The sequence below is a fragment of the Oreochromis niloticus genome, linkage group LG5, assembly GCF_001858045.2.
Source record: "Oreochromis niloticus isolate F11D_XX linkage group LG5, O_niloticus_UMD_NMBU, whole genome shotgun sequence".
NCBI classification, from domain to species: domain Eukaryota; kingdom Metazoa; phylum Chordata; class Actinopteri; order Cichliformes; family Cichlidae; genus Oreochromis; species Oreochromis niloticus.
The window spans coordinates 15175318-15188114 of record NC_031970.2 but is presented as its reverse complement, the minus strand read 5'-3'; the positions used below and the strand labels follow the sequence as shown (position 1 = coordinate 15188114).

General features: G+C 40.7%; 1 protein-coding gene across 1 annotated transcript; it reads right to left on the bottom strand.

Annotated features, from left to right (window-relative positions):
- Positions 1-7191: 7191 nt before the first annotated feature.
- On the bottom strand, positions 7192-12431 carry mych (myelocytomatosis oncogene homolog). Its single transcript, XM_003448365.5, has 3 exons — positions 12120-12431; positions 10067-10598; positions 7192-9343 (listed from the first exon to the last, which is right to left on the bottom strand). Exons 2-3 carry the CDS (start codon positions 10587-10589, stop codon positions 8793-8795), a joined length of 1074 nt encoding a protein of 357 aa, XP_003448413.1. The 5' UTR covers positions 10590-10598; positions 12120-12431; the 3' UTR covers positions 7192-8792.
- Positions 12432-12797: the final 366 nt, after the last annotated feature.

Below are 12797 nucleotides of genomic sequence, written 5' to 3'. Positions count from 1 at the left end.
TTCTAAATGATCAGGTAAAAGCCTACAGCCTGCTCGTCTCCACCATATTTGCACTTGAAAGCCATAAGACACTACTATATGTAGCATCCCACCCCCATTCACTGAAAACTGTGTGTCAAAGCTGAGAGCCCCTAATCAGCTTCTCAAACAAGTTTCAACTGTATTTGACATGGAGGATATTGGACTATAAATCTAATAATTTCAAACAAAATGTTCAAAACATATGCTCACAAATGTGGTTTTATTTATAGTAAAAAAAAAAAAAAAGGGGGAAATGGCTTTCTTCAAGCACCAGTTTCAGTTTTCTGGCATCAGTGTAAATACGCTGGTGCCTGTAGGGGATAACGCAAAGGAAATAACTAAAAATCTCCCTTGGCAGTTTTAAAGTGATCCATCAGCCACTGCACAATGCTGGGTGTCATCAATGCACTCTTAGTCTTGTCAGTTATTAACAACACATGAACAAAGTATGTTCGTGTGTAGTTAAATTTTACTAAAGGCATGTGCCTTTAGCAAGCTTTAGCAAGCTTTCACAACACTTTCCATGCAGCAGTCTTGCACAAAATATCTGAAGATTATCTTTAATAAGTATGCACATTTTGCACATTTGGCTCCTAGTCTGCAATTTCAGTGTGAAGTTATTTACATTAGAACAGGCTAACTGTAAATTACATTAATTTTCTCAGCTTGAAACTCATTTAACAAGATTTATACTACACGCATAGAAAAAAAAAAGATAGAAACTAAACACACACTCACATACACACACCCCCACAGATAAGCAAACAGACAAGCATTCACACTTTCCTGGCAGCCCCACTGGCTGTCCTGCACACACCCAGTGTGCCAGCCAGCCTGCCTCGGGATCTTATGCTCGTGACATCTCTGATATAATAGCCCTATTATTTTAACATGACTCTCAGAGCCAGTGACATGTAGACAGGAAACGCATCATCATAGTTGTTAGCAGCCCTGGGGAAGGCTTCTGTCCAGGCAAAAGAGCAAAGGGTTCTGGGTAATGGGTTACAGATGAGGGGAATGTAGGGCAGCTGTGTCAGCCAAGACTGAGTTAGAAAGACCACCGATTACCGGCTGTTGAGTCACATCCAAGCTAAATGTGGATTTAACATCTAGGGGGTGAACACATGATGATGAAGATGATGACTGAGAACAGCTGCCTTATAATCTATGTCCAAAAGAAAGATCATCGTTGTATCACATGGAGACTTTTAATCAGAGTTTTGTTCACTAAGCCATATTTATTTACAGTGAATGTGAAGACTCGGAGAAAGAATTTAAACATCAGTTATGCAGAATATTCATGGCACTATTGACAGATGAAAATCAGCTTTTTACATAATAACAACTTTCTTGTTTACCTTTTGATATGGCAGGAAAATTTGAGTGCTCTGAAATGAGGCTAATGTTCAGTATGTCTGGTGTATATCCTTAAAGGTAACCTATTATGCTGTGAGTCAAAGGCTTCTGACTCCTGTAAACACTCAATTTCAAGCTTTCAAGTTTTTTTTTCTACTCCTAGGTCTGCATGCTATCAGTAAGAGGGCCAATCCATATATGCCCGTCTCAGATACGCGTTGCTCTTGAAGAGTCCAAGAATAAAACTATGGAGCACTAAAAGAGCATGTCGTTTATCACTAGCTGGGGTATTTGAGTTGTAACAACTGGATCAAGTGAAATTTAGGAAATGTTAATAGTTCACTATTCCTAAAATCTTCACCAGCCATTGCCAACCCTCCCCTTTATCATCAGTACCATTAGCTGTCCTGTTGCTTATGGCAAACAGCAATTTCAGGGCACATTCTTCCCTATTACACAACTAACTTTGCTTAGTTATTTAACTAAGCTCATGTGCACAACGAAGTACCGGTCAGGAATTAGTGTGAAGGGGACCAGATGACAGAAAAAGACAACCACAACAGACTTCGCTTGTTTTCCAGAGCTCTGGTTGTATTTCGCTTACAGATACGAAGGTTCAACACTCTCACCGGTGGCACATCCAAACATGAACATCCCAGCCCTCCAAAAAAAACAAAAACAAAAAAAAAACCCTCCTTAAATAGGGACGGATCATACCACCAATAAAATTGAAGAGATTTCCCTACACACTCCAGCTACAAATAAACATATACAGTAAAATACTCCACTTATTTTAACACCCCCATCTGACCACAAAACAAACCCCAGCTAAATAATATACAAACTAGCTAAATCAAACCAAACTGAAGACTCAGGCTCCTCCCACCCTCAGCTCTCATCTAATGGTTTACCCCACTAACACTGCGTAATTAGGGAATTCCTTTCAGGTGAACGTCGCACTCCCTGAATTAGGCCCTCAGGAAGTTGACCTCAAAAGAGTGGTTAGTGAACTTCAAAATAAAAGCATAACAAAACCAAAACTTCCTATAAGACATTGCGAGTGTGTGCTTCACCTTAGTGAGGGAGATGCTTCCCCAACCCTCACACTGGACCACTCCTTGTATTTCAGATTGCAAAAATAAATCATATGGGGACCAGATTTCACGATAGAGTCAGAATGATACACTTATGATGAGTGTGTTGTACTGTGGTTCATGGTTTGTAGTCAGAATGTGGTTTGGATTGAATTATGTTCTAACATTTCTTTGCAGTCTGTCATTATTTCCTGCACATTGGAAAATAAAATGGGGACTGCTTTTAGTCTCTAAACCTTTATTTTTGCCCTCTCTCTCTCTCTCTAACTGTCTCTCCTTCTCTTTATAAACTCTTTTCATTTGTTTCCTCCCTAGTATTCTTTTTCCATGTCTCATCTTTACTTTCTCTCTCTCTTTGTTACGATGTGGTGGATCAGAATAACTGAGTCAGAATATTTAGGTCACAGAACCACACAAGAAGTAAATACAGCCAGCTACTGTGCAACGCCCCCCCCCCCCCCCCACACACACACACACACAGACTGGGCCTGGCCTGTTGCAGTATGAATTTAAACACTCCACCCAAAACCTTACTATGTCAAATACTCAGCCTTTGGAATTTTTTGTGTCCTCTTTCATAAGTCACATGTGCACTGCAGATCTGGACTTTTGTAGACATTACACAGCAGAACATCTTACCCTGACGTCTCAGTCTAAAGGTCTTCACTGGTCCAATCAAAACACGGAGATCCTGCATCCTTCATGCTATCAGTAGTTTTTGTTGAGGGTTTTCTCAAGCGTAGTGTACCGTGTGTTGACTGCAGGGCATCTCAGTTGAAAGTGATCAACCTCCAAGAATCTGAGCAAATCAGAATTTCCAACTTCCCAGTTGGAATGCCCCTGAAGTGTAAGTTTCAACTCGGAAACTCAGAGCAGCATCACCAACCTGTGTCAACAATCCAAGGGGGTGTTAGTACACATTACACATAAGTAAGATTGTAAAACTTAGTCTGTACTACTAGTACTACCACTACTATGTATTTGTGACTCGCTAAATATGCCATACACAGAGTTTTGACCAGACTCTACCCATGAATGTGCTGTAGGGGTGTTTTTAAGTGCAAAAAAAATAGTGTGATGTCACTCACAGTTCCGACGCCGACTTCCAAGGTCGGCAAGGAAGGCAGGATAAGCTGCTCAGTGACAAATGTTAACCAAAGATACTGTGGGAAAAAAGTATCAGAAGCATAAGCTGACCGTGTGCGGTGTGTATATTTGTGTGAAGAACTGAAGGTTGGTCTGTTGGTCAGTTGTTGGTTGACCAGTGAATTCTCAGGTAAGCAGCTGAAAGAGCTATTACTTCAGACTGCACTATAAACCTGCATGATTCATTCAGAGAAATACACTGTGGTAATCAGCAATAAGATTAAAGATAATCTTAACCCTAATCTTATAATTATAAATATAAATATAAACACAAAGCTCCACCTTCTCACTTTTATGTCCCTTTAACTGAATACTGTGAACAGGAAAACTGAAATAATTACTTGTGTACATTAGTGTTTGTTATAGTGACTTATCAGGCTTCTCTTTCTTAAAACGACAGGCCTAATCTGCCATTGTAGATAAAAAGGCTTTTATGGTATCTTGACCAATCTTGTAGTCACTATCTGATCCACCTGACAGTCACAAAACCACTTGCTCACCTTGACCTACATAGCTGTAAACTAAGCTGCATGTCGATGATTTAATGTCATATTACACTGACTTACATTTATTTTCTGTAGACTTTTTTCATAATACCAACTACCCTTACCTTCAACCCCCGTCTTTGCTTAAAAATTGAATTTTTAAATCATGGGAGAGTGACAGGTGTGTGAGGGTGAGCATTTTTTAATCATGGGGTTTTTTTTAGTGATCATAAAGAACATATGTTCACACACATTACAGCTATCCTTACATTACTCTCTTACTCAATATAACGTGATATTTAAATTAAGTGTACCGTTTTTGTTTGTTTTTTTTCCAAAAGTGACTATAGAAGGGATGAGATTACTCAAGGAAGTTTAACACATACATGTACACCTACTGGGCACATGTCCATGGATTGCACATGCAGACTGCAACACATGGACTGAGCTCAGATTGCACAACATACAATTGCTGCTGAGGACACTTTGCCCTGGGAAAATGTTTGCATATCTCTACACCTGGGAGCGGTCTGGAGATACTGTTGATATGGGAGAGTAACAGGTGTGTGAGGGTGAGCATTTTTAAACAGAAGAACCAGAAGCAGTGGGAATAACCTTTCACTCAGGTCATCATAGGGCCAGGTTTAATCCTCACGTTCTTGTTGATATTTTGCCAGTATTAAAAATTGGACAAACTGTTACTTTAAAATAATCCCTCTACATTTAAGAGGAGTTTCACTCGTTCTGGCTGATTAGCCCAGTACTACCGTGCAAAAGTTTTAGACTTGTGAGAAAAAATGCTGTAAACAAAGAATGCTTTCAAAAATAAAAGTGTTAATCTTTTATTTTTGTCAATCAACAAAATGCAGTGAATGAACAAAAGAGAAATCTAAATTAAATCAATATTTGATGTGACCATCCTTTGAATTCAAAAGAGCATCAATTCTCACTCGATGATGTTGAGATCAGGGCCCTGTAGGGGCCATACCATCACTTCCAGTACTTCTTGTTCTTTTTTATTTTGAAGATGGGTTATATGTTTGGGGTCCTGCTGCAGAATACATTTGGGGCCAATAAACAATCGTTTATATTTCTGAAAACATTCTGTTTACAGCATTTTTTCACACCTGCCTAAAACCTTTGCACAGATCACACATCTCTTTGTCTTGCCAGTTTAAGCCTAGTTCACCTTAATGGTTGGGAATGGAGAGTATAGAAGATAGGGAAGAGAAAGAAGTAGGAAAAATAAGTGTGGGGTTATACAGGAGGGTTAGTAAAACCTTAAAACCAGTGTCAGAAAAACAGTGGATCACATGTTCCTCCTTATTTGTCTAGGGTTGTAGATTGTCTGAAACATTTTTTATGACAACAGTTTATGCTAAAACCGTAGACTGTAAATAAATGATGGATGTAAAATCTATGACATCGGATTGTGTTTTCAAGCATTAAAGTTGTTGAAAAATGTTTTGGGTTTTTTGGCCTCAAGAGAGTATTTTTACAAAAGAGAGCGGATTGTTAAGTTAATGCTAACAAGGTTCACCTGCTAATACAATACAATAATCGTCTAGTACACATGTGTGAAACTCAAGGCTTGCAGGCCAAATTTGGCCCACCACGTCATTTTATGTGGCCCGTGAGAGCTTCTCAATGATTGTCTTAAAATAAGTTTACTGTTTGCTGCTTAAAAGCACACAGTGACCCCAAACTACATTTCCCACAACGCATTTCGATTGTTTGAAAGGGAGAGGGACAACATCTAGTTTAACTTAATCTGTTATTTAAACATAGACATGTGTGGTATCCACAGAAATGTCAGAATCTCAGCTATTAGCGCACAAAATTATTTCAACAACCACTAAAAAGCTAAAACAGCAAACAACTAAAGAGCACTTTAAGAGATCCAGCAAAAAGATGTAAACACAAAGCCTGGATCCCATGAACAGGAAATGCCCATCGGAGGCGGAAAACCGACATCTCACAGATTCCAAAACTCCAGATTTCGTCACTCTCCATCCAAAGTTCATTGAACTAACGGCAAAAGAAGATCACAACGCTACACTTCACTTTTGAAAAAGATTTAAATGAATTTCCACTTACTTTGGCTGTCTTGCTTCCACCATGATAAAATTGCACTTCCTTCACAGCTCCCTCTCTGTGTGCTTCGAAAGACTAGTTTTCCATCAAAAATCTCTATTTTGTGCATTATTTACTTGTTTATTACACACCAGTTTACTGTTGTGTACAACGACATCTGAAAGCCTAATTTCTGCTATTCAATACCAAAGAAAATTTCAACTTTACCAAATTGCAAAACGCTTAGTTACATCTCTAATAACACCTTGGTAACTTTGTGAAAAACAAGTTTGTTTTTCACTTTCTAATATAGAAAGTTTTATGACAACAATTAAAGAACAACCACCATGACATAAAGAAAGGCTTCTTGAGAGCGACAGAAATGAGAGTTTTGCTGATCCAGCCTGTTTAAGATCAAAGTGGTCTATATGTGGCTCGCCATCTAAAACGAGTTTGACACCCCTGTCCTAGAAGCATCATTTGAGTTTCCATGTTTATGCAGAAGACTTCCAGATTTGTTTGTCAAATGGCTCCAACAACGAGTTCAGATTTACTCTTCCCTTCTCCTGGAACCAGCTGAAAAATATTTAATTCTTTATCACCTATACTTGTGCATTTTTGCTGTATATGTGTATTACTATGCAACTACCACAGACTTTAGTACTTTATTACTTGGCAGGGACACTCTTGTAAACTAGACCATCATTTTCAATAAAAGATGAGCTGATACTAATGGGTATGAGTGGATATGATGTTCTCTTAGGGGATAAAAAGTTTCAGGTATATCGCTCACGTAGTTTTTTGCAAGAGACATTAATAGCATATCAGTCCCCCCCCCAATTCTCCCTTCTTGTAAGTGCTCTGAGAACACTTAATTACCACACCAACTTCATCTCTAATTTACACTTTTAATTTTATTTAAAAAAAAAAAAAAGTGCATTCACAACAAAAAATGAATAAGACTAAAATAAGTTATATTACAATATGAAATATACACTTTAACAAAAACTGTACAATTTACAACAGAACAAACAAAAGGCAAACAAAAACAATACAGGCCCGATTGCAGCCAGGTGGAGGTAGGTTTCCTAAAGAAAATTTGGTCATCCCTGCTCACTGCATGTTTACAAGGCAGTTATGCGACTAAATTTCTATGAAATGAACAGTTAAATATTTGCAGAAATACAATTAAGCTTCCCTGAAAGAACTGGTTTGGAAGAAAACAAAGGAGACAACAGTGTCCTGAACAGCATGCATCTCAAGGCAAAACTGCTTCTGGCTATCAACATGTCAAATACTCCTTGATTTAGGAAGAACTCCCTTCAAAATTAATAATGAAATGTGCAGATGGCTTAACCTTAATAGCAACATCAGCAAGTTAATCGATTGACAGTCCAGGGTTCTGCTGGACATGTTCATTTCTTAGAAACTACTTTGTTGTGTTACAGCGCTCCACAGCCAGTGTGTCCACTGAGTTTATAGAACTTACAGCCAGAGAATCCAATCTTTCAAAACAGGGAATGTTTATTAGTGAGTGGCCCTCGTTGATTTATAAGTCTTTACACAAAACATTTATTTCAAATCACAAGTAGTGCGATTTTTGTTTCTTTTAAACACTGTTCATTTTTTTACAATTTGATCCAAGTACAAGGGCTACCAACTGACCAATCACAATGACACTTACTCTCCTGAACTGCCACAAAGCAAAATGACTGAATCAAGTGACTACGATTCCAGCTGTTGCAGCCTCCTCCGACCTTTAAAACTTTGAGTCTGTCCATTTTTTGTTTTTGTTTAGGAAAAAAAAAAAAAAACCCATGCAAAAATTAAATGTTACAGATTTTGCCCAAACTTTGGCTGATCTGCCAATTTTGCAGTTCAGTCTTAAACAAAACAAAACCAAAAAAAACCCTGAATGGCATTTACTCAGTGAGTGAACTAGTGTTGAGTGAACTAGCTGAACTGAGGTAACACAACTGTTAACTCTGGTAAGAGTTGTGTTTAGCTCAAAATTAAAAGCCATACAAGGCTGAAGGCACACCTTTGTAATGACATTAAATCAAAGTTAACAAAGCACAATTAACTCTAAAGCCACCAAACACCTGTGAGAATGGAGGGATCATAGGCAATATGGCTATAAAAGATCCTGAAAATAATATTCAAGTTTCATTAAACTACAACACTGTGCTGCAGTGGCTTCCAGTTAATTGGGCCAATTAAGACTTTGCTTTAAGTCATTGACATTTGACACACTCCCACACATGACGCAAAAGAAATGACAGGATGTTGTCTTTGTCTTGGTGTGTACTAAGCTGGCAGGGAGACCAAAAGAGAAAGAGGAAAAAAAAGAAAAAGAAAAAGAAAAAAAAGCACTACTCTACAACAGTCAGCAGTCAAGGCATAACAATGATTAATTATGAGGCAATGTGTGTTACGTTATGTCCAGGGAAACCGTGTGCATGTGAATATACAGTCCACATGACAGAAACAACTGTATGTGCGCTTTCCAGCAGGAAAAGCCATTTCTTACCCCCATCTATCTACAGTCTCTTCCCTTGCCCCGCCCTCCCTGACCCAAGAAGTCTCTGAAAACCTACAAATGTCCAATCCTGGTCCGTTACCTACGGAGCTGCTCTAGTCTGGCTTTCAGCTGTTCCTGTTTGGCTTTAAGTTTATCTTTCCTGGTTTGCAGTCTGTGGGACTCATCCTCTAAACTATAAATACAGTCTCTGGCTTTCTTCAAGATCACCACCTTAGATGCCTTGTCATTGTGCGACAGCTCAGGCACGTTGTCGCGCAAGCGCATGAAACAGTTCTTTAGCTCGTTGCGGCGTTGCCTCTCCATGACATTGTGAGTCTTTCTCCGCTCCTCCTCATCCTCTGTCTCTGTTGAGTTTCGGGATGAGTGACGCGATGAGGTTGAAGAAGAAGAGCTGCGTGAAAGGCAGTGGAAGCGTGATGGGCCATCGCTCCCTCGTGCGCGCTTGTTCGACGGCGGCGGTGATGCAGGGCAGGGAGCAGCGTAGTTGTGCTGTAGCTGGATTTCAAAGCGGTATCGCTGGCGAGCGCGTTGTTCCTCTTCTTGCTTCTGCTGACGTTCAGCCAATGAAGGCTCAGGGGAGGAACTTGAGGAACAGCGGACCACAGTCACCACATCAATTTCCTCCTCTGTAAGAAAAAAAAGAAAAAGAAAAAAAATGATTAGACTAGTTTTCTTTGGTCCCCCATTACCACTGTCATAATCTTGGTGGGTTGTGGCACAACTTTTAAACGGGCACACGCGGTATACACTGCAAAGCCCACCCAAGGACACCAGTCAGTTGTGAAAATCTGCCTTTATTGAACTAGTTAGAAGTTTACAACATCCACAAAGATTTAAGATTTCAGCGGAATTACCAAATCACAACAAGCTGTCATATCTAAGAGATGAGTAACCACCGAAAAACTAATATAAATGCCAATCCGCCATCTCCGTTCTAGTTTAGAGCCAGAGATGCTGCAGGGCTTAAGGCAGTAAAATGACTCACTAAGTGTAGTAGATTGAGCCACAACTCTCACCACTAAAAATGAGTCACACACATATTTCTCTTAAAACCCCTAATCTACTTAATGTCACTCAACATCTTAAACCTCACCCACACCTTAATAACACACTTCAGTCATTAAGGCTTCTGCAGATTAAAGGTGGGTGCTGCTGTCCTGATAAGCTGAACATAGAACAGTTTGGGCTTAGTGCCAGTAAACATTAACAGAATTGTCAATGAAATGCCAGTGAGACTGTTCTGGGTGTGGGTGTTTATACTGATAAGCATTGCAACAACAAAGCAGGACTGAGATTAAAGTTGGAGCTGATCATCAGCACTACAAGTTAATGAAAAACATTCAACTTACCAGAGTCACTAGATGAATATGTGGACAGCTCGCCACCAACTGATCCGTAGTCTGATGTAGCTTCACTGGGCTCCGGAGCTTCCATAAGGCTCTGGCAGTCAAGTGTGGAGCCGGCGATCTCCTCAAAGATGCGGGTATCAATGTCAGATAGTACGGGGCTGCAGCCGAGTATTGAGGAGACGAGCTTCTCCTCGGCTGCCAGGCACTGCCAGAGGCAGTCCTCAGCTTCCTCAGAGCAGGGCTGGTTAAGCTCGCCTTCTTTCTCAGCATCATCAGAGTGGAAGAAGTCACAGTGCCAGTTGAGCTGCATGTCATGGTCCTCCAGTAGAATATCCGACACGTAGCTGAGCTGGTCCTCCTTGGACAGAGGCTTATCGCCACCCAGCCCAGACTTCATGGGGGGCGACTGTGGAGGTGTCGGTAATGCCTGGAGGTCTTTCATCAGGCTTTGGCAGAACTCGTCATCAAAGAGCAGCGGCTCTGAACAAAGCCAGTCCTGCGACTGAGTGAAACTTTCCAACATGTTTGAAATCTGGGAGAACGACAACAACAAAAAAAAAAAAGGTATAAATTAAAAATCTAAGAGGTAGTGGAGTTTATAAAGTTAAAATCCAGAGAAGCTGATCCAGTAGTGTCTTTACAGCAGCGCAGAGTCAGCGTTTATGGGGTTAATCCCAGCAGCAGCAACACCTGTTGTAGTGAAAGTTTAAACCTGTTCCTCTAGACTGAGTCCCCAACCTGCAGGCGCTACCTTTTTATCTGTGTTTACATCACTATAACCCCGCCCCTCTGCTCCTGGGGAGGCCCTTAAGACCCCCCCTCCTCCTCCCCCTCAAAAATACCCCCTCCCCATGACATCACAGGAACAGCTGGGACAGACAGAAACTTTACACCTCTTTCCACCATTTACATTGTTCCTACTCAGAATAATAAAAACACCCGCAAATTAAGCCAGGCTGCCTGCTGACATAGAAAACAATACTTTAAGTCTAAAGGAATGGGTGGGTTGCATTTGCTACGCGATACTTAAACCTCTTGCTGCTGTTAATCACAAATACAAAAAACATTTCAGCTTTCAAGCACAACACAAAGGACGGTTTCACGACTCTGTCCAGAAATACACTATTAAGCACACACACAAAAACATGTATGGGGACACTGCATGCTGATTTTCTACTCAATTAGAAGGCACTCCCATATAAACAAAAACGTAAAAAAAATTTCACTGAAAAAGGGGGGGGGGGGGGGGGGGGAGCATTTTTCATTTAACCAAGGTCGTTTCAGCTGGAACAGCCTGACCTATGGTCCTATTTGGGGGAGGGGAAACTCCTATAATACTCCTGTGGGGTCGTATGGTATGTGCATGTATAGCAGGCACTGTGGGAGAACAAAAGCAGCAGTGTGTGTCCGGGAGCTAAAGGCTGTCTTTCCTTACCATCACGCCCTGGGAAAACCTGAGCTACAACTTAAATGCAGAACGCAGACACCGATTACCCAGTAAAAATTACATACATTTTACATTTTCCTCTGACTTAAGGTATCCAAAATATTTCTTGCACGTGAAAGAAGGACTTCGACCAAAATTACTTGAGACCAAGCACAGCTGGAATGTGAAAACAGCAGAGCACGAATTTCCGTAAGTTTTTGAACGCATCTGCTGTTAGGTCGTCCTGGCTTCATGCATCTGCAGACTCTATTGTGCAATGATTCATTTAACCAAATTTACTAAGGTGACACACTAAAAAAATAGAATATAAATAACTACACAGCGTCTAAGAATGAATCTCCGTAAGAAAAAGTAAAAGTCAACCGTTCGTAAAACCTCAAACTCCGTATAAGGATTTAAAGGTTAACCGGCGTCGACGGTCATTTAAACCCTGCATGCGTTAAACAGCGCCGGGACCCCACGTGAAACTGGCAGTCATTTTTTTCCTCTTTGAAGCACCGCTAAGCTACACAAAAAAGCAAAAATACAAAGAAATGCACTAAAGTCACATTCTCACATGCATGTGAACTCATTGCAATGAGGTTTCTGATAAAACAGCTGTCTTACCTTCAACTGTCCTTACAGGAGAGTGCACTCAAAATAAAGACAAAAAGTATAAAATGCCCTATTTATCCAGCAAAGTCCACAGCGAGACGAAAACGACTAGAAAATTCTGCCCAAGTGAAACTTTCTGCGTGTAAAATTGAAGTTGGAGCAGGGGAGCATTTCGGGTGTATCCTGCTTTTTCTTCTCTCCTCCGCCGCTCGTATCAGCCACAGTAGGTGTGGCTGCAGCGGTCACTGAGTTTAATATAGGGCGTGCGCCGCGATCCTTCCGCCGCCGCTAAACTCGCGCCAAAACGTAATAGCCAACAAAGTGTCCTTAACGGCAATCAGATCCAACGCTGATATAACCGCCGTCGGTTTCTCTTTTGATTAAGTCCACGCGGAAAAAACTGGGGTGACGGCAATTTGGTTTAATTGCGCACTGAAGCCGGGACTATGCGCGGAGTGATACATATGCTTGCTTGATTTCCAGGAATACGGCGGCGGGTAAAGTTGGGAACAAACACACGTGGACTGAGAAAAAGCCGGGTGTCTAACTGTTCACTGCCTGCCTGCCTTTCTCATTCTCGCCTTAAGGCGTCATTTGAAAGCTAGAACAGAGTTAAGCCACTATAAAAACCATTTAAACAGTGGTTTTTGAGCAGTCTAAATGATAAAACACTCAAGTGAACCACACTTA